Below are 22137 nucleotides of genomic sequence, written 5' to 3'. Positions count from 1 at the left end.
AGCCAGCCTCAGCAAAAAGTAGGGCACTAGGGCTGAGGATATAGCTTAGTTGGTAGAGTGCTTGCCCCACAAGCACAAGGCCCTGGGTTCAATCCCCAGCACCACAAAAAAAAAAAAAAAAAAAATAGGACACTAAGCAACTCGGTGAGACCCTGTCTCTAAATAAAATACAAAATAGGACTGGGGATGTGGCTCAGTAGTTGAGTTCCACTGAGTTCAATCCCCGATGTCCTCCACACACACAAAATTAAGTTATTTTAAATAAATTTTCTGCTACATACTAGAATCTTTTCATTTTAATTGATTTTTTTTAAGTTTTAATTTTTATTTATTTATTTTTTATTTTTGCAGTGCCGGGGATTGAACCCCAGGGCCTTATGCTTGATAGGCAAGCACTCTACCAACCGAGCTGTATCCCCAGCCCAGTTTTTTTTTATTTTTAGTTGTAGATGGACATAATACCTTTGTTTTGTTTATTTAGGGTTTTTGTTTGTTTGTTTTGTTTTGTTTTTGTTGTTCTACTATGGATCAAGCCCAATGTATCACCCCTGCTAGGCAAGCGCTATACCACTAAGCCACAACCTCAGCCCCTAATTTTAATTTCTAATGTGGTAAATACTAATAGGTACAGTCTACATAAATATAAACTTTTTGAAAGTCTCAATTTTTTCCAGGCACTGTGATGCACGCCTATAATCACAGCAGCCGGGGAGGCTGAGACAGAAGGATCAGAAGTTCAAGGATAGCCTCAGCAGTTTATCCAGACCCTCAGCAACTTAGTGAGACCCTATCTCAAAGTAAAAAGCAAAAGGGTCTGGGGATGTAGCTCAGTGGTAAAGTGCCCTTCAATTCTCAGTACCAAATAAATATAGTTCTCAATTTTTGAGAATTTAAAGGATTCCCAAGACCAAACAGTTTGAGAACATCTGGCATAGAGCAGGAAGAATCATGTCATTTCTCCTTCTTGTGCTACAATAGAGGTTTCATTTTAGAATTTTCATGTTTTTTCATATGACCATCAATATGAATGATGATTAGGTTATATATATATATATATATATATATATATATCTTTTTTTTTTTTTTAAGTTGTAGGTGGACACAATACTTTTTTTTTTTTTAATACGTGGTGCTCAGGATCAAACCCAGGGCCTCATGTGGCTAGGCAAGTGTGCTACCACTGAGCCAGAACCCCAGCCCAGTGATGATTAGGTTCTTTAGAATAGTTTGGTCCAGCCATCTATAGATTAAGTTGGCTTGTGGTAGAGTAGGAATCACCATGTAAAGTTTTTCTTCTGACATCTGTGATTCTAAATTATTCAAAAAAAGAATTTAGCTTTCTGTTGGGTTCACAATGTGGTTGGTGGATTTTTTTGTTTGTTTGCTTCTTTATTTTTATATGTGGAGCTATAATAATGTAGTAGATTTATTATGTAGTAGACTTTTTAGGAAATGGGAAAGTATTATGACAGGAGATAAAAAGAGGTATGTTCAGGAGTGAAAGTAGTTACAGCCAAAGAATGAATTTTGCTCAAGTTCTTTATTTTTAGGAAGCAGTTCTTCCCCTGGAACAGTACAGAAATGGAGGGATCATTAGCCTTCTGTGGTAAAAATACAGTCAGCTTTAGAGGTCCCTATCATCACTTGTCAGCTGCAAAGTTAATAGCTTCGCTTAAGGAAAATGTGAATTTTTTCCTAAGATGCAGTAAGGAGTCTTAGAGCAGAGGAGATACTTAATTCAGCAGAAAAAAAACTTTGCCACAGTATTGGACGCTGCTGAGTGATAGTCTTAGTCAGTGATTAGTCTTAAGCATTGATTTGCTTATGAGAAATTTTTTTGTTTTTGTTGAATTTCAAACATAATTTTATCCAGGAGCTGGAGTTATGGTTCAGTGGTAGAGTGCTCACCTTGTGCATGTGAGGCACTGGGTTTGAGCCTCAGCACCATATAAAATAAATAAAAATAAAGGTGTCCACCTACAACTAAAAAAAAAATATTAAAAAAAATTTATCCATTCCCCCACACTGGGAATTTAAACAGGCTGGAATAGAATTATTTGATCTGCTATCTCCTTCTCCTTCTCTCTATCCCTGGACCCTCTCTCTTTCCCTCAATAATGGAGATTGAAGCCAGGGACACGTTACCACTGAGCCACATGCCCAGCCCTTTTTATTTTTTGAGACAGTGTCTCACAAGTTGCTTAGAGCCTTGCTAAGTTGCTGGGGCTGGCGTTGAATTTGTGATTCTCTTACCTCAGCCTCTGGAATTGCTGGGATTATAGGTGTGCCCCACCACCCCTGGCTGTGCTATTTCCTCCTTTTTACCAGAAGAGTTCTGTAGGCTCTAAGCCTGATACTATATAGGGATCACTACAGAACTCCCCAGTGGCAAGCCTGTAGTTCTCAGATTGTATATTCTTTGCACTTGCATCTTGAACACACCAGAATAGCCTTCACAGCTGACCTTGACCAGGTATGGGTTGGTAAAATTAAGTGCTAAAGTAATTCTGTGAATAGGACTAGGGTTGTGGCTCAGTGGTAGAGTGCTTGCCTAGCATGTGTGAGGCACTGGGTCCAATTCTCAGCACCACAGATAAATAAATGAATAAAATAAAAAGAAAGGTCTATCAACATCTAAAAATAATGTTTAAAAAAATAAAGTAATTCTGTGAATAATAGAACATGTAGCTTCTAAAATTGTTGAAGTCTGGTTATAGTGCTCTACTGTGTAATCATCTATTTTGTTTCTCTTTTTTTCTCCTTGCTTTTTTTTTACAACATGTTTTTCAATATAGCCTAAATGAAATCTGGAAGTTCAGCAGACCTCCTTTTCTTTTCTTTTTCTTTTTTAAAGAGAGAGACAGAATCTAAGTATTTGCAAGGAACTCGTTTCTTCCATCAGTACTTGTGTTATTAGGATTTACTCAGGATATTCTGTTGCATCTGACAAGAGCCTTATGGAAAGGAGAAGTTCAGATTTCTCCCTACATTCTCAATTTTGTAATTTCTACCTACCAACCTTTCAGAAGGATTTGCTAATTTTTCAGAATAAACAAATATAATCTTTAATTATTAAATGCAGTAAACTTGTTTCACAATTCCAGTCAACAAAGGCAGTTCAAACAATTAAGGATTTTTTTCCCTCTGTATTTTAGTTTGAGAGTCAGAAATAAACAACATAGGGGCTGGGCCTGTAGGTCAGTAGTAGAGCACATGTTTAGTGTGCACAAAACAAACAAAAATATGTAAATAAATAGGATTTTCAATTACTTCCTCCTTTTTTTTTTAATAACCTACAATAAAAACTGTGAGAAAATGAAGTTTTAAATGTCTGTCCATGGATCAGTAAGTATTCATTTTAATCCATCTGTCTTGTGCACTTATATTATTATTAATATTACTAATTCACTGTAAAATCTTGAAGGACCTTTGGGATTATTGAAAAATGATAAGTATAAGGAATTCCATGAAAACCACGCCAGACACAGGAAATCACATAAGAGAGTTATTAAGCAAACAGAGTGTCTCCCTGCAGGTTAAAAAAGAAAATGAGAGGAAAAGAAAGGGAACAAGAAAGGGTGCGCACTAGAGAGAGTGGAAAGCCAGGAGGATAGAGAAAGAGAGTAGGAAAGAGAGAAGCATGAGAAAAGATGGCGGGGTAGCTATAGTGAAGCAGTTGAATTCTGCCAGGCTAACAGGGGACCAATAACAGAGAAGGATACTTGCAAGCTGACTGATGAACCAATAGCTAGCTGGATGTTCACAGACTGACAGTAGTTGGGAGGCAGGGAAAATGACTGCACCGAAAGGTCGGGGGGAGCAGCTTCGTACATTACATTCCCCCGTTTCTGTTTTTATAAGAAAATCTTTTGTTCTCCAGTTCTTTCCGAAGCCTTCTCTCTCCTTCCTGCCTAAGTGACTGGGGTTGGTTTTGCAGGTGAGATGTAAAAAGTATTTTCTTTCCAGACTTCCAAAGGCAGATGGTTTTCATGGACTTCATTTCCTCCATTTGACTGGTCCCCTATTTCTACATTAACTGCCTCCCCAATTCTGGCTTCATTCACCCCTCTAATTTTAGGAACTCACTCAAAGAGAACTTAAGAGCAGCTTCTTAGCTCCATCAGTTAGGCAGGGTCTCCTTGATGTGGTGGCTTCCCTTGAAAGCACCAGGGATATCTCCCTTTATCCTTGACCCTCCTCTGCAGCAGGTGCACTGAGTGGCTTTTCCTCTAGTGGCCTCATCAATCTCCTTGATCAGGAGGTTGTGACCCAGAGTTGCAAACCTCCTTAGAGAAGTCCTCTTGTTCCCTGGGTTCATGCTGACTTTGAGGACAAGACCCAAATATGGACTTTTCTTGACCTCTGTATTTAATCTCAATCTCTAAGTTTGATCTTAACCATCAAGCAAGTCAGTCTCACCAGTCATAAAATAAGAGTACTGGACTTTAACTTCAATGTCTATGACTTTACAGTTATTTACCCCCTTTTATCTAATTGGGGTTTACATTATCTGCTCTATAGGTGATGGCTTACTATTCCAAGTTAATTTACGGTGTTCGCTCTTGAAGCAGTACTTCTGCAAAATATTGATTAGTCAACAATTAGAGTTTACAAGGAAATACAAAATGGAATCACCAACAGTAAAACATTCAGTTTGTGCAATAGCTATCTTAAATTTTGGTTGAGTAATTCATTATATCCCCTGTTTGAGATCACAGTAATCTTTACAACAAACATCAAACTTTTGAACACAACTTTAAATGAGTTAAAGTCTGGCTTACTTTGGAGCCATTCTAGTGTGCAGCAGGGTTGTGAGGCAGAGCCTTATCTCAGGTAAGGTGGGGCTTTTAGCTCTGTTCTCTGATGGAAATGCAGATCTAAAGAGTTATGTCAGCAATCTTTATATATGTATATAAGCATTATTCTTTGTTTTCAGGAAAGTTACAGAAACTAGGACATTAAAATAACTTTTTTCAGAGCTGCAAAATGCAATGTTAGGAGCTCTGTGTAGCTCTTAAGGAAGTCCACTGTTCAAAGTTACTGTAAGGTGGGCAGGAACCAGAGAAGGGAGCTGATGAAACACTGGTTATCTAGCAAAAGAATTCCTTCCTGCCCAAGAGCTGTGTGCCTGAGATCCATGTACGGCCACAGCAGTTAGGCATCTTGTGCCCCTGCACAGGAGCACTCCCAGGCACCAGGCATGCCACAGGCATGAGGTCATCAGAGACCCCAGTCTCAGTCACTGTTGTCCCATTTTTGCTACTGTGCATTACACTCTTTCTTAAATGTCATTTTAAGAAGTTTACATATATTGACTCCTGAGTCTATATGAACATTTGAACATTAGTTAACACAATTTAACATTATATCTAAAACATGAATTAAAGAAAGGCTGAGAGAGCTTTTAAGTTTCCTTTTGTGTGGCAAAGTGGTAAAATGCTTTCATGCTTAACCTTTAAACAAATCAGGCTCTCAATAACTTTTAGAAATACATTTAACAAATTTTATATATACCCTATTGATGACAGGTCCTATATAGAACATTAAATGATGAGTTTCAAATTACCATTACAGACAAGTTTAATATGGAGAATAGCAGCTTGATAAATTTTCTGCTTTAAAGGTTTGTATAGCTGGAAAATAGGAACACATTTAATATACAAAGAATAATGTTTTTAAGTATGTTACTCCATGGAATAACTGTAAATTAATCAGATGTCTCTAACAAACACGTTTGATTAATTCCATACATGTTAACTCTTAATTCACTCATCTTATTGTAAAACAACCAAGATATCAGACAAGTGTTTAAAAAAAAAAAAAAAAACCAAGATATCAGACAAGTGAACCAACAGTATTTGCCGTCTCTTTCCTGTGGAAGAAAAGTCCTAGAAAAATTGATGTTTGACATTTTATAAACATCAACATTTAATGAGTTTGACCACCTAGAGACTTGTGAGTTAATTTTAAAGACATTTTGCTTCTATTAGTTTACCCAATTTAAATTGAAACTTTTAAATCACGTGAATTAAAAGTATTTGGATCCATTTTTTAAATTTTAATTTTTATGCACGCTTATATTTAACACAAAAGTAAAGACCTTGTAATGTTTATCTCCATTGCAATGTAACAGATGTTCAAAAATAACTCTAGAGTTGGATAAAAAGAACTGATCAAAAATCATTAACCTAGGTATGTAGGATCAAAATTGTGAGCTCAAAAATAGGGCATTTAAGAAAAACAAAAGTCCTAGAAGAAAAATGATAATGGTCATTAATTATAGCATGAGAAAATGAGAAAGAGAGAAGAGGTGAAAGGGAGAGAAAAAGAATTCTGAGTTGCAGCCCAGAAGAAATTTAAAATGGACACTTTTTCCCTTGGGTTTGAGACTGGTTTCCCACTGAGCATTCTGGTTTCCCCCATTTACATTTGAATGTAAGCCTTGACTGAGATCTGGATCTGAAAGGGGCTAAAATGTTCTAGCAGAAACTTGATGCCTAGGACCTTTTAACCCTTTTTCCTGGTTAGTAATCAATTCAGGCTTGGACGCAGAAAATTGTGAAACAATTATCTCCCACTGCTTGTGGGGAATGGGGCTGTTATATCATACTCCTTACTGGGACATGCCACTGATGATTGGGCTGGTTATTCCCTCCACACCGGCATATGTGGGACCTCGTGGCAGGAGGACTAGGTGGGCTGGGCCGGGGATTAGAAGCAGAAACAGCTGAGTCGAAGTTGGAGGAGGAGGAGGGATTAAGAGGGGGAGAAGAAGGAGGCGTTTGAGTTTGCAGGAAGAGCCAAGAAGTAAGAAGGAAGAGACTTGGAAGATAAGGAATCCCTTTCCATCTGCCCGCTTGCTCACGGAAGCTGTGTGCCATTACACAAACAAATTTTGATGGCTTTAAGCCAGAGGTCCCAGGCGAAGGGTTCCCAGGGTTGAGTCTGCCAGATTGGAGAACCCAGGTCCCAAGATGGAGACTGATACAGCCTAGTCTGTGACCAGGGCATATGCGGCCATTTTGGATTGATTATCTATAGGGTACTGTGGCCAAATATAAACCGGGAGTCAGGCGAGGGGTTGAATCTGCCAGAATGGAGGACCCAGAACCCATGGTGGAGGCTGATACAGCCGAGTCTGTGGCCAGGGCATCCTGAGGCCAGAGTAGTCGACTGGAGATGAGAAGGCGGCACATAGATGGTGTCGTCACACAAACATCAATGTGGGGCCAGGCAAAAGCCGAGAAGAGTTGAGGACCTGATATCAGGGTTTTCGAGTACAATTGCATGAGCGTGAGGTGAGCCTCAACCCTGAGAAAGAATCTCCACCATAAAATCAGGAATCCACCAAGGGGCCAGCCGTAACTATAAAAGTTGTGACTGTGGGGGTACCCCCACCCCTCAGTCACCTCGAGGGTCCCGGATAAATCGGCCTAGGGGAGCCAGCCTAGAGGATTCACCGATCTGAAGTTCGGGGCAGAATGGAAGGTGAGGCTGTGTCCAGGGGGCACTGGGGCTCAGATGGGGTTCCACTCGCTTAAAAGACAGTGGAAGGACCCATCATGAGTCACGGCACCAATGTAAGGGATCCCACAGAAACCATGCCGGTCACGGGAAATCACATAAGGGAGTTTATTAAGCAAACAGTGTTTCCCTGCAGGGTAAAAGAGAAAATGAGAGGAAAAGAAAGGGAACGAGAAAGGGCGCGCGCTGGAGAGAGTGGAAAGCAAGGAGGATAGAGAAAGTGAGTAGGAAAGACAGAAGCATGAGAAAAGATGGCGGGGTAGCTACAGTAAAGCAGTTGAATTCTGCCAGGCTAACAGGGGACCAATAACAGAGAAGGATACTTGCAAGCTGACTGATGAACCAATAGCTAGCTGGATGTTCACAGACTGACAGTAGTTGGGAGGCAGGGAAAATGGCTGCACCGGAAAGGTCAAGGGGAGCAGCTTTGTACATTACAATAAGATCTTTTTCTTTTTCACCAGTATTGGTATTGAGTATTGGTATTGGTATTGAGCTGGGTATTGAGTCCCAAACTTTGTGCACTCTAAGCATTCTAGTACCGGGCTACATCCCTAGCTGATAATGTCTTATTACTAGTTTATTTGGTGACATTCTACTTCCTACAGTTTGTACTTTCTATACAATCTTATCTGGTACTTCAGAATAAATCTGAACATTCATCTCACCATTATCCCCAGTAATCTTTCTATTCTTGAAAAAAAGGGAGTTTTGTTGAGCTACCCCAGTTAATCAGTAAAACTTCCTTTCTGCCTTTTGACTATGAACATGAAGATATCAGACTCACATTCTGAAAGGGGAGGAGTCTGTTCCAAATATCTATTTGTGTGTTTGTTTTTGCAATACTGTAGATTTAACCCAGGGGTGTTCTACCTCTGAGCTACATTTCCAGCTCTTTTTTATGTTTATTTTGATACAGGGTCTCCCTAAATTACTGAGGCTGCCCTCAAACTTGGGATCCTCTGCCTCAGCTTCTCAAGTCTCTGGGATTATAAGCATGTGCCACCACACCTGACTGATCTTGGAACTATGATTCAAAGTAACATTAAATAATTATCAGTGTTGACACTAAATGTATACCCTAAATTTCCCTCAGGTAACGTAAGGAAGTAATTCTGTGGTTCCACATAGCAATACCTGAAGTTTACACACTAGTTATTATAATTAAATTTAGTTGAGATCTCATTTTTCATTTTTACATCTTCATTGTCTTACATTTTTGGTGTAAATAATGATACTTATATGACCAGTAAAACACTGGGATTAACAAGTGTATACCCAGCCCAAATATTTCTTTCTTTTGTTGTTTGTTTTTTTGTTTGTTTGTTTGTTTCTGTTTTTGTTTTTCATTTTATACCAGGTATTAAACCCAGGGACACTCAACCACTGAGCCACATCCCCAGCTCTTTTTATTTTTTATTTTGAGACAGAGTCTCGCTAAATTGCTGAGGCTGGCCTCAAACTTGTGATTCTTCTGCTCCAGAGTTGCTGGGATTACAGGCGTGAGCCACCACCCCCTCTCCTAAAATTACCTTGTATCCTTGAAGATTTTTCTCCATCATTGCCTCTCATGTATGGGAGTCAGTTGAAATCAGGGTATAATTACTTCTTGGAAGATTAATGGCTCTGGCTTTTCTTTATTCTTCTTAGTCTCTTTCTGTATCACCTGCCTATCTGTACTCAGATCCTAGTAGTTTCTATAAAAGTAATACCTGAAGGTGAATTGAAAAGAAGTATCATTAAAAGATAAAGGACTTGAACTTTTGGGAAATTCCAGAGGTGTTCTCTTTAAATTCTTTGCCTTTTATCAGGCTTTTGTTTGTTTTGTTGTTTACCTCCCTATTCAGCAGAGTCCCAGGAGGCATGGCATGGTGACACTTCTTAGCTTTTCAGAGACAGGGTATTGGCCCTATTTGTGTTGTTATTATAGTTATTATGGTATTTAATGACCTTAACTCTTTCATATTCCTATTCATTCTTTTCCTTGTTGGCATCAATCTCCTGACAGTCTGCTTTTGTGTCCCAGGCATATGAGAAAGATAGCAAAATAAGTGCTTTCCTGATTTTTATTTTCTTGTGAAGAGTGATAAATTAAGCTGTGTTTTTTCCAATGAGTAGTAGAATGTGAAATCTTGTAAAGCAGCGTTGGTTATTAAACGTATATCACAGAGTTGCTTATGATGCATTATGGCCTAATATATATTACAGATATGACCAAATGGTAATTAGCAGAGCTGTGTCTGTAATTAAACACTATTATGTTTCTCTTATGATCTCTTTTTAGATTTCTATTACAAAATAAAAGGAAACTGATAGTGCCACACCCATAGGTGGATTTCTTCACTCTTCCTACCCCCAAATATCTCTTTTAATTAGCTGAATAATGAGATAAAGTTATTTTCATACAAAAATCCTGAACTCTGCTTACTCTGATCTGTAAATATAGTCTTGGTGTACAAATGTTAAACAACTCAAATGTTTTAGGTTTTTTAGTGATCTTTTCAGCTAATGTCTCTTCAGATATTCTATAACAAAGTTTACATCCCCAATGATATTTTATTAATATAACTATTTAGTGTGTTTGATTACATTCTACGTTCTGGACATACTGTTTGAAAGTAATAGTGGGGTTTCCAACTTGTATTGTAGATGTTATTTTCTGGATTTCTCAGTGCAGAATTGGGGAATTGACTTTACCTAGAACATAACAGTGTATCTTCCTCCTGAGCTCCCAGGAACCCTGAATAACCTAGCTGGAGTGGCTGAGAGGAAGGGAGGAAGTAAAAAAATGTGGACTGGGGCTGGGGTTGTGGCTCATCTAGCACATGTGAGGACCTGGGTTCAATCCTCAGCACCACATAAAAATAAAATAAAGGTATTGTGCCCACCTACAACTAAAAGATATATTTAAAAAACAATCTGGACTGACTTCAAGGTTTTTGGTGCCCTGTCAACAGAAAATATAAGAAAACAGCAGCAGCAGTAAGGACAACAAATTGTGAAACAGAATCAGAAAACAAGCTCAGCAGTGGACATAAATTTATTTATTCATTTATTTATTTATTTAGGTATTATTTTTCATGGTGCCAGGGATTGAACCCAGGGCCTCACACATGCCAGGCAAGTGCTTTACCTCAGAGTTATACCCCCAGCTCCTCTTTTTTATTTTTTCATTTGTGGTGACTTTCTAAGCTAGTAAGTCAGAGCCAATTGTAAAGAATGAAAGCAATATCCATACCTCAACTTCTAAACTAGTTTTCAAGGCTAGGAAGGTATATGTATGGGGGAGAGGGAGGTGAATCATAGGTAGAATGGTGGTCATGCAGTAAATTATCCCAAAGCCAGAGTTCCGATCTGTCCAGAAGTTTGGATTGTGAATGCATCTGTGGTTCCCTGAATGTTTTATTCAAAGACTACATTTAATATGACTAAAAACATTGTTTTTGTTTTTGTTTTGTTTTCATTTAGTACTAGGGATTGAACCCAGGGACATTCTCCCACTAAGCTACATCCCCAGCCCTTTTAGTTTTCATTTTGAGACTGGAGTCTTTCTAAATTGTTGAGACTGGCCTTGAATTTGTAATCCTCTTGCCTCAGCCTCCCAAGTAGCTAGAATTAACCACCACTCCCAGCTCAAAAGTCTTTTACAAAAGGGAAAGAATCCCAAGAATCTTACTCCTTGACTCATTTCTATGTCTGCTAATTGGTACCATATTTAATCTTTAGTCCCTTTGGGTATGCAAGATTTCAGTTAGGATTTAGGCATTATTAGGCTCAGATTTGGTACTTTGTCAGATTTGTTAGGATTTAAATAAAGAGTTAAGGTATCATCACCTGCTCCATTACAACTTTTATGTTATCTCTAGATGTGTTTTATTCTTCTTAGAACCTACTAATTATGTTTTTGTGAGAGGTTATAGTTTTGGAGGTAGATTGCTGGTGTTTAACGTTTTTGTGTAGGTGTACATAATCAGACTGCTTTGGATTGCTGTGGATTGGCTTCAGGATTGTTTCTTAGAGAAAGAGAGATTCGGGGCAAGCAGTTGATGATACTGGGGATTGAGTGCTTTACCACTGAGCTACATCCCCAACCCTTTTTATGTTGGGACAGGGTCTCACTAAATTGCTTAGGGCCTCACTCAGTTGCCCAGGCTGCCTCAAACTTGCAATTCTCCTACCTCGCTTCCCAAATTACTGGAATTATAGGTGTGTGCCACTATGCCCAGGTTTATAGACAGATGTTAGAATCCTACTACAGAATGCCATTCTCACTAACCAACCCTCTATAACTTTTAAGTAAATTTCCTTCTAGCTAAAGTTGTACTAAAGCTCCTGGGATCATTAGGAATCACAGCATTCCTAAATCTGGGTATTTCTTTCTCTATTTATCCCCACCTGTATTCATGGATTTTATACCTAACTAATATAATGACTGTTGAATGTAGATTGGGTGAATGCTAGATTGGTAGGAAGCATCGTAGTAGCAGAACGTGCCTGGAAAACTGGGTCTTCCACATCAGTCTTATTTGCTCTTCTATTTAAATTTGGCCCTGATTCTTTTTCAATGGAGGTTAAATGAAATAGGAAAAATACGACATACAACTCTTTAAAAAAAAAAAAAAAAACACTTTAGCCAAGTACAGTTCATGGGAAAGATCTTTCATAAGAAATAGAGGATTTGGAGGTATAACTTAGTGGTAGAGCATGTGCCTAGCATGTCTGAGGCCCTGGGTTTAATCTGAGTACTATAAAAATAAAGAAAAGGAAAGAGAAAGAGAGAGAGAAAAGAGTAGGAGAGGGGAAAGGAGGAGGAAAGAAAGAAATAGAACTTCTCCCAGCACAGGGTGTGTTTTGTGTATTTGTTGGTTGGTCAGTTGGTTGGTGTTCTCATCTAATCAGCCAGGTCTATAATGGTATTATGAGCTAGAACCTGAAAGGAAGGACCACAGTCTAGTATTTAGAGCCTCTGCACTCTGGCAGCAAAAGATGTGGGACTGATTTAAATACTGAAAGGTACTTATTCTAAATAATCTCACTACAACTCAGTTACTACTTTGTCTTCCCCAACAGATGGAGTCCCCTGTCTCCACACCAGCAGTGCTGCCTCTGCACCTTTTGGTGCCAGTGGTCAATAATGACATCTCATCTCCCTGTGAGCAGATTATGGTTCGGACACGATCAGTTGGTGTCAACACATGTGATGTGGCTCTAGCCACAGAGCCTGAGTGCTTAGGCCCTTGTGAACCTGGAACCAGTGTCAACCTTGAAGGCATCGTGTGGCAGGAAACAGAAGATGGTAAGTGCTGTGTATGGTTTTCTCACCTCTTCTCAACCTACTTCCACCAACGAGCCAATAGGGGCTTACTGGTGTAAATACTGCCAGGTAATTATAAGGAGGCTCATGTGTCCACAGTTCTGCTGGCACACCCATAGGATAGCAGCAAACCAAACAGGATAGCAGAATCTCATTTATAGAGATTGCCAATGCCGAGGTTTGTTTGTTTATTTTTGCAACGCTGGGAATCAAAAGTAAGCAAGCACTCTACTGCCAGGCTATATCCTGATCCCCTAGTGCTAGTTTGTTAAATTAATTATCTCCCTTTATAACTATTCAACAGTGTTGGCCCTTGTACTTCGGCAATCATGTAATAGGTGCTGGCTGGCCATGTAATTCAAACTATGTCCATACTCTCCAAACCCCTTCTATTATTTTATGTGGGAGATTTAGGATATATAGATGAAATTTGGACTTGAAGGAAAAAAGTAATAAAATGGCAGCTGAGAGAGTCAAGAGAATGGAAACCACTCAAATTGAATTAATCTTGGCTTATTGAATATGCAGCTTTTACATTTTCTTTTTTTGGTACTGGGGATTGAACCCAGGGATACTCTACCACTGAGCTACATCCCCAGATCTTTTTACTTTTTATTTTGAAACAGGGTCTTGCTAAGTTGCTGAAGGCCTTGAGTTTGTGATTTTCCCACATCAGCCTCCCAAGTGGTTGGGATTATAGGTGTGTACCACCATATCCTGCTCAGCTCTTGTCTTTTTTAACATTTAGTGTAGCCACTTCCTTCCTCCCTTTGGTTGCCTCATTACCCAGCCACCTGTGCCAGTTCACGCATCTGTCAATTTAGTAAAAATTTTTATGGGCCAAGTCAATAGGAAAGTGTTTACATGGTCTTGTTTTCAGGCTTCCACTAAGCCTTTGGCTTGCTATAAGTTGTTATTGTCCAAGGCTACCGTCCAAACTTCTTGTACATTTCATTTGCCCTGAGAACAGATTGTCTGTTTTGGAAATTCATAAGCCTTATAAAATGAAATAGGAATGCAAAGGTATTCAGACCCCTTGATAATAACATCTGGAGTGATCCCGCTCATTGTCTCTCGCTCTCTCTCTCTCTCTCTCCCCCTTTTTTTTTTTTTTTTTTTTTTTTCTGCAGTGCTGGGAATTGAACCCAGGGACTTGTGCATGCTAGGCAAGCACTCTACCACTGAGTCACATCCCCAGCCCTTTTTATTGTTTATTTTGTGGCAATAAGCAAACTAAATTGCTTAGGGCCTTACTAAGTTGCTGAGGCTGGTTTTGAACTTGGGATCCTCCTACCTCAGCCTTCTGGGCCACTGAAATTGCAAGCATGTGCCACCATGTCCAGTGCTTCAGCACATTGTTTTAATAAAGAATCCAAGTCCTTGTCAAAGCATATAAAGTATATGTGCTAGAAAGGCTGGGCCTCAGAGTTCCATCATGTCTCTGCATTAGTAACAAGACTTTTTTTTTTTTTTTAAGGTGGTGGTAGTATCAGGGAGATTTAATTCAGGGCACTCTACCTCTGAGCTACATGCCTAGCCTAGCCCTTTTTATTTTGAGATAGGGCCTTGCTGAATTGCCAAGACTAGCCTCAAACTTGTGATCCCTTCTGCCTCAGCCTCCCAAGTTGCTGAAATTACAAACATGTGCCACCATGCCTGGCCCCCTCTTAGACAGTCTTAATGCTCTCTGTATTTCACAGCATTTATCACAGTTTGCAGATTTGTTTATAATTGTATTAACTCTTCCCACTCCCTACCCCACCCCCACCCACAGAATCAAACCCAGGGCCTGGCACATGCTAGCCAAGCATTCAACCACTGAGCTATAGCCCCAGCCCTAATTTTTCTATTAATTTCTGTCTCTTCCCCTATGTTAGAAATTCTAAGAATAGGGATTTTTTTGTGCTCCCTACTGTGTCCCCAAAACTTAACACCTATCCCGGTGTGGTGGTGCGCATGCCCGTAATCTCAGCTACTTGGGAGGGCTAAGCAGGAGTATTGCAAGTTAAAAGCCACCCTCGGCATTTTAGCAAGGCCCTAAGCAACTCAGTGAGACCCCCGTCTCAAAATAAAATATAAAAAAGGGCTGGGGATGTGGCTCATGGTAAAGTGCCCCTGGGTTCAATCCCTGGTACAAAAAAAAAAATAAACCTTAACACCTGCCACCTATAGTAAGCTATCAGAAATATGGGGGCACATGCCTGTAATTCTACTAACTCTAGAGGATGAGGCAGGAGGATTACAAGTTTTGAGCCTGCCTCAGCAATTTAGCAAGGTCCTCGACTTAGGAGACCCTGTCTCAAAAACAAAAATAAAAGGGGTGGAGGATGAATGCCCCTGGGTTCAATTCCTGATTTAAAAAAAAAAAAAAAATTCTGCTTGAATAAATGCTTGCATCCATGTCCATTGTCATCTATGTTAACAATATATCCAACAGAGACTATAATATTGCTTGAACTTAGGAATCATGTCAAACTACTTTCTAAAATTCTCTGAAACTCAAATACTGCTTTCAGCAGGTTTGAGATCATCCTCATTTGTCTAATTCTGTAAGATTTGCTGTTCTACTTTTAATACTAGATTTTCTCCCACTTAACATATTGCTGGGGCTGGGGCTGGGGGTCAGTGGCAGAGGACTTGCCTAGCACATGTGAGGCACTGGGTTCAATCCTTAGCACCACATACAAAAAAAGAAGCAGTCATGCTTGTCCATCTACAACTACAAAAAATTTTTTAAAACAAAAACAAAAACAAAAAAATACTGTGTTTCAAAGCTTACCTTCACTTTTTGTTTCTTTTCATTCCAAGAGAAGGAGAACTTGGAGAACTTGTTCTGCAGTGATATGCCTTTTTTTTTTTTTTTTTTCTTCTTTTTGGACACCTCAAAGGCTTTTCACCTGAATTGCTGATAAAGGTTGATTGGGCTCAGGGTTGGTTCACATTCCTTTTCGTCTTAAAGTAACAGATTTCCTACAAAAACCATTCTCTAAAGATCTGTAAGATCTAGGTCAGGGGGTGATGGCCTGTAATCACAGCTACTCTGGAGACTGAGGCAGGACAAAGATTGCAAGTTCAGAGCCAGCCTGGGCTACTTAGTGAGACCCTGTTTCAAAATTAAAAGGACTGAGGATGCAACTCAGTGATAGAGTAATTGCCTGGCATTTACTAGTACCAGTACCAGTACTGGGAAGAAAAAAAAAGGAAGAAAGAAATCTGTAAGATCTAGAGTACTGAGTAATTCCTCAAGTTAATCATAAGAACTATGACACTTAAAAAAAAAATTCTAGACTTCTAGACTTTGTGTCTGAACCTGACTTTTTGTACTTCTGTCTCTGCCCAGCAAACTATTATTTTCAAAGGGAACAACTTTTCCAACTTAGAGAAAAGCTATGAACGCTTAGCCTCATTGGGGAATGGAGGATGCTGAGAAGTTTCTGAGAAGTTTCTGTAGATGTGAGCCACCTTGCTGAGAATAAGTGTAGGGGTCATGGCGGCAGTAATTCCTGTGTTGTTTTGTTTTGTTTGGGGGGTTGCTTTCTTTAGTTGTGCCTCCAACTGCCTACCAGTATTGCTTTGTCTTTCCTTCACTCTCCCTATCTCTCACTTTAAACTTTGCCTTGTAGGCATTTTGAAATTTCTGCAGATTACATCTCTTTTTAGGCTGTTCATAATTCAGTCAACTCTGCAAATGTCTAAACATGACCAGGTTCAATCTTGGAACTGTTAAGAATACCTAAGGGACTATGCATAGTGCTGCATACCTATAATCCCAGAGACTGGGGAGGCCAGCCTCAGCAAATTAGTGAGACCCTCTTCAAAATAAAAATAAAAAGACTGGAGATGTAGCTCAGATGAAGGCGTCCCTGGATTCAATGCCCAGTACTCACTACACGCCATACTACCCCCTCCAGAAAAACACACCTAAGATTTTCCTTAGATTTTTCCTTAGATTTTTTGTTTTGTTTTGTTTTGATACTTTGTTTTTGTTCAGACTTATTCTTACCACTTACATTCCAGCTTCACTTTGGCCTACCTCACTTCAAATCAAAAGGTCAAGTACCAAGGCTAGTCCAGGTTTACAAGGCTTAGTCTTAACCCTTGGCCCTGAAAACAACACATAAGAAGTCTTAAATTAGGACATATGCTTTTGCTAAGGCAAAATTGCTTGCTGGCATCTGTGGTATTTTAAAGAAAGGCAAAACTGACTTAGAATTCCAGGAGGTTCTGTGGATTGTTTTGTGATAGCAATACTAAACCAAAAATGGTAGTTTACTTTGGCATATATATTTTATGGAAGAATTTGTAATATAGTAGAAGGAGCAGTGGAGTGAAAATCAAGCAATTTCTGTACCTCTGCCACTATCATTGTGACCTTGGCTTTTATTTTAAAAGTTTGCTAACAGTTGACCCACATGTATTATATCTAATACACTGAAAACCCCATCAGCCCAGGTATGTTGGTGCACACCTGTAATCGCAGCTACTCGGGAGACTGAGCCAGGATGATTCCGAGTTTCAAGTCTCAACAATTTAGGGAGACCCTAAGCAAGTTAGTGAAGGGTCTCAAAGTAAAATAAATTAATTAAAAGACTGGGAATGTGGCTCAGTGGTTAAATGCCTCTGGTTTTAATCCCCAATACCAAAAAGAGGAAAAACTCATGAGACTACTTGAAATTTTTTTCCTTTTCAACCATCAGATATACCATAAAGAACTCAAGAAAATAATTTGTTATCTTTACCCAGATTTTAACATTTCTGGTACTCTTCCTTCATTCCTGAGATTCTAAGAGTCCTATTATTTCCCCTCTGTCTGAAGAACCTCCGTTGGTAATTCTTTTAGAACTGGTCTACTGTTATGAATTCTGAGAATGCTGTTATTTATGTTTTTTTATTTATTTATTTTTGGTACTAGGGATTGAACCCAGAAGTACTTTACCACTAAGCTGAGTCCCAGCCCTTTTTACTTTTTAGTGAAACAGGATGTCAGTTGCTCAACCCCTGAATTGCTGGGGTTGGCCTGAACTTTTGATCCTCCTGCCTCAGGCTCCCAAGTTTCTGGGATCATAGGTGTACACCATTGTGCCTGGCTATTGTGTCCTTTTAGCCATCATGTTTTCTGATAAGAAATACACACTTATTTGAATTGTTTCCTGTGTCATTTTTTACTGGCTGCTATCAAAGTATATATGTGATTGCTTTTGATGTTTTTGTTTTTCCAGTTCAGGGGATTGAACCCGGCACACTTTACCACTGAGCTACATCCATAGTATTTTTTTTTTTTAAGTTGTCAATGAACCTTTATTTTATTTATTTATATGTGGTGCTAAGAATCGAACCCATTGCCTCCCACATGCTAGGTAAGCACTCTACCACTGAACCACAACTCCAGCCCGTCCCTAGCACTTTTTAAATTTTATTTTTAATTTTGAGACAGGGTCTCAAACCCTGACTCTAACCCAGGCTCACCTTGAACTTTCAACTCGCCTATCTCTGCCTCCAAAGTGGCTGGGGATTATAGGTGTGCATGCACCACTGTGCCAGACTTCAAAGTGTTTTGTTTTGTTTTGCATTTTCAGCAGTTTGGTTATGATGTATTATCTATCTGGCATGAATTTCTTTGGATTTATTCTGTTTGGGGTTCACTTAACTTCTGTGTTTATGTCCTTTAGCTTTCAAGTGTGCTTAGTCATTACTTCTTCATACTTTTTTTTTTTTATACCGACTTTCTCCTCTTCTAAGATTACACAGTCATAAATGTCATTAAGCCAGTTCTTAATTTCTTTCTAACTCTGGATTCTTTTGACTTCTCCTTTATTAGACTATAGAATGGCTGAGGCCAGGGATTATATACTTCATTTTATTTTCTCAAGGACTAGTATAGTCCTTATGTAAAAAAAAAAATTAGTAAATATTTTATTTATAATATTGCTTTTGCCTTATACCCATGTTTTCAAAGCACAGTGGTGAAAATGGCATTTTTTAAACCTGTCTCTGGTTTATTTCCTATGTAAATGAGGGATTTTATATTGTACTTTCTTTTTTTCTTTTCTGTTTTCTTTCTTTTTTTTTTTTTTTTTTTTTTTCCTTTTGGTATTGGGGATTCAACCCAGGGGTGCTTTACCAATGAGCTAGATTACCAGCCCTTTTATTAATTAATTAATTAATTTACTTTGAGACAGGTTCTAACTAACTTGCTTAGGCCTTGAACGTGCAATCCTCCTGCTTCAGCCTCTAGGACTTGCTGGAATCATAGCCATTCACCACCATACCTGGCTTTTTTTTTTTTTTAAACAATGACTCCCACCATAATCATTTGAAATTTTAAAAAAGAGATAGAACCTACAGATACTTTCAGAGATGTTATACCCTGAGAAACTTGAGTCCAGAAACCACAATGGTATTCATAGAAATGAGGGATGCCCCCTCCCATCAGCTACCCTACCAGCTGCAACTCAAAGCATTTCTAATTTTAGATCACTTACATGTTAGGTTCCTTTGAAAACCCTTATTTTAAAAAAAGGTGGAGGCTCTGGCCAGGTGCAGTGGCACACAGCTATAATCCCAGCCCTAGCATCTCGGGCAGCTGAGGCAGAAGGATCACAAATTCAAGGCCAGTCTCAGCAACTTAGTGAGACCCTGTCTCAAAATTTAAAAATCAAAAGAACTGGGGATGTAGATCAGTGGTAAAATGCCCCTGGGTTCAATACCCAGGACTGGGGGGAAAAAGTTTGATAGTCACTTATCTAGATTAATCCTCTTTCCCCATGTAGAAATTACTTTTATAATATCTCTGGTCTCCTTTCACCAGAACATCAGTAAGAAAGAAATTATAGTGACTTAAAATCATGTTTCTGAAACTGAAGTAAGTGCAATTCCCTTGTATGTCAGTGGTTATCAAAATCTATACAATAATCTTGGTCTAACTTCCAAAACTGAATTCTCAGTCAGTTTAATGATTTGGTGGAAAGAAGGATGTTTTCAGTTTTTCCACAGATATTTTGTCATTCAGATGTATAAACAATTTCTATTCCAATGAAGTCTGGAAATAATTTGAGAAGAACTATTTGAAGGAATAATAGTGCTGTAAAGGCATTGTAATACAGTAAAAATATTTCTGAACTAGAGTTAGGAAAGTTATGTTCTAGAATATGTTTTACCTTTAACTGTGTGATTATTTATTTATTTACTTACTTACTTACTTACTTATTTTGTACTGGGGATTGAACCCAAGGGCACTTTACCACTGAGCCACATCCATAGCCCTTTTTTCTTTTTTAAATTTTGAGACATGTTTTCGTTAAGTTGCTGAGGCTAGCCTCAAACTTGTGATCATCCTGCCTCGGCCTCCTGAGTTGCTAGCATTACAAGTATGGGCTTCCTTCTTTCCACCAAATCTTTCCACGTGGCTTAAAATTTAAACTGCTATATGTAATTAGTGGCTTATAGTATTGGACTATGTGGTGTTTTGTGTGTACTCTCAGATGGAAAGAACATTGATTGTGTGAGAGGGTGAAGAGGGTGGGTAAGTAGCTGACATCTAAACAGACCCAGGATGACTTCTGTGTACTCTGACCTCTGTTAACCAGGAAAACATTTGGCCCTGTTTTAAACTGTGGATGAACCCTGCTTTGTGGTGGTTGTTTTCTTATTATCAGAGTAATAGGCAGTTTGCTTAACAGGAAGTTAGTTTGTCCTTGATAGCTGTGCTGAGAAACTGCCCCAATGATTCTTCATCCTCATCTAATTGAAGATCCTTACTGTGGGTCTTTATCCTTCTCTCTAAGAAGGGTCTTAGGGAAGGGTCTCTCCGTTAATCTTATTTCATGAAAATGGTAACCTGGGTAGTTCCCCGTGGTTTATTCTGTTTGATTCTGATGTAGAAAAATATGTATGTGAACTGTGAAATATCTGATTTTAGGTATTTTTACTGAAAAAATGAGGTGGTACTCAGCTACTGACTTTTCTTCCTCATAGGCTACACTTAATGCCCTTTCACCTTCAGTCTTGCCTCAACACTCATCTGGAGAGAGATGATGCACTGTGACCAAGCTTTCTCCACTTCTTAGCCAGATGCACACTAGCCTAACTCTTGCAGAAAGAGCTTTACCAATAGCATAGTCATAAAGACCTAGCAGCCATTGTCTGGCACCACAAATCTTCATAGCAACAGATCACCACATGGCAACAGCAGCCACACAAAGGAAACATTAGGGAAATCAATACTTTCTCCCACCCCTCCCCCATCAAAAAACAGGAGCCAACACATTCTTGCCACCTAGCAGGTTACTCCCAGGGGGTGCTTTAGGGCATAATGTGTTTATATACCCTTGTGGATTATGTTATCTGCCCACTGTCATATATTCAAATCCTGAAGCCCTAAGGAAAAATTTCAGTCACAGGTTTTTTTAAGTTTCATTTTTCAAACTGCAAAATGGGCTAATCTCCAAGGAAGAGAGATGTCCTCTTTTTGTGCTTTCTTACCCATTTCTTCTCATCTCATCCCTCCCAGGGACAGCAAAGCAGTCAGGCAGTACAGGTGAGGGGGCTGTGGTCTTGCCAGACAGGAAAGGTTGCTTCAAAGTGAGATTTTTGATATTTCAGTAACAAAATCCTTGCAGGCCTATTTTGTTACTAATGCCATCCTTTAACAAATAATTTTGTTCCTGATACTTATGCATGAACTCAGGTACAATAGGTACAGTTATAGTTTAACCTGGGATTAATTGCTAGGCTCTAGCTCCCATTTCAGAGCCTGAATGTTTTCCTGCCCTGTCAAATGGTCATTTTACTCATTTGGGTCTTTGTTTCCTCATTTTATAAATGAGGAGGTTGAGTTTAGGAGCTCCATTGTCCTGTCATTGTAGAACCCTCTGCCGCCCCCTTGCATATAATGTTGCATTAGCTCTGATATTTACACTTCTGTAATCACTGTGTAGAAGAGAAAAGGGAATTGTCTTTGTTGGTCATTGGTTGTGATGAGATTTGGAAAATGTAGAACCCTCTGGTCATGGTGTGTATACAGCTAAAAAAACAGGTCCTGGCTCTGCCTTGGTTGATAAAGCTGCTGCAACAATGATGGACAGAAGCTATTAACAAACTTGGCAACTAGCCTTTTCTCCCACGTCTGTAGTTTTAGACCAGTTCAGGCATAGGTTTGCTCCAAGGCTGCTGCTACTGAGGCTCCCACTGCCTATTAACAATACCAGTGAGAACTAACACTCTCATACTTTCTTTCTGCCTCTCTCCCTCTCTCCCTCACTGAAACAAGGGGCTGTTTTCCACCTCTTCTGATAGCTTAT

The 22137-nt window shown here is 39.1% G+C and overlaps 1 protein-coding gene across 1 annotated transcript in view; it reads left to right on the top strand.

Annotated features, from left to right (window-relative positions):
• The window catches only part of Znf609 (zinc finger protein 609), a 224545-nt gene that overhangs the window by 163494 nt on the left and 38914 nt on the right, over nt 1-22137 (top strand). Inside the window, 1 exon segment of the mRNA XM_047540485.1 lies at nt 12595-12820. Coding sequence (XP_047396441.1) covers nt 12595-12820 — 226 coding nt within the window.

Source organism: Sciurus carolinensis, chromosome 2 (assembly GCF_902686445.1).
Source record: "Sciurus carolinensis chromosome 2, mSciCar1.2, whole genome shotgun sequence".
NCBI classification, from domain to species: domain Eukaryota; kingdom Metazoa; phylum Chordata; class Mammalia; order Rodentia; family Sciuridae; genus Sciurus; species Sciurus carolinensis.
Note: the sequence above shows the minus strand (reverse complement) of the source record. Positions and strands in the feature narration are given on the sequence as shown.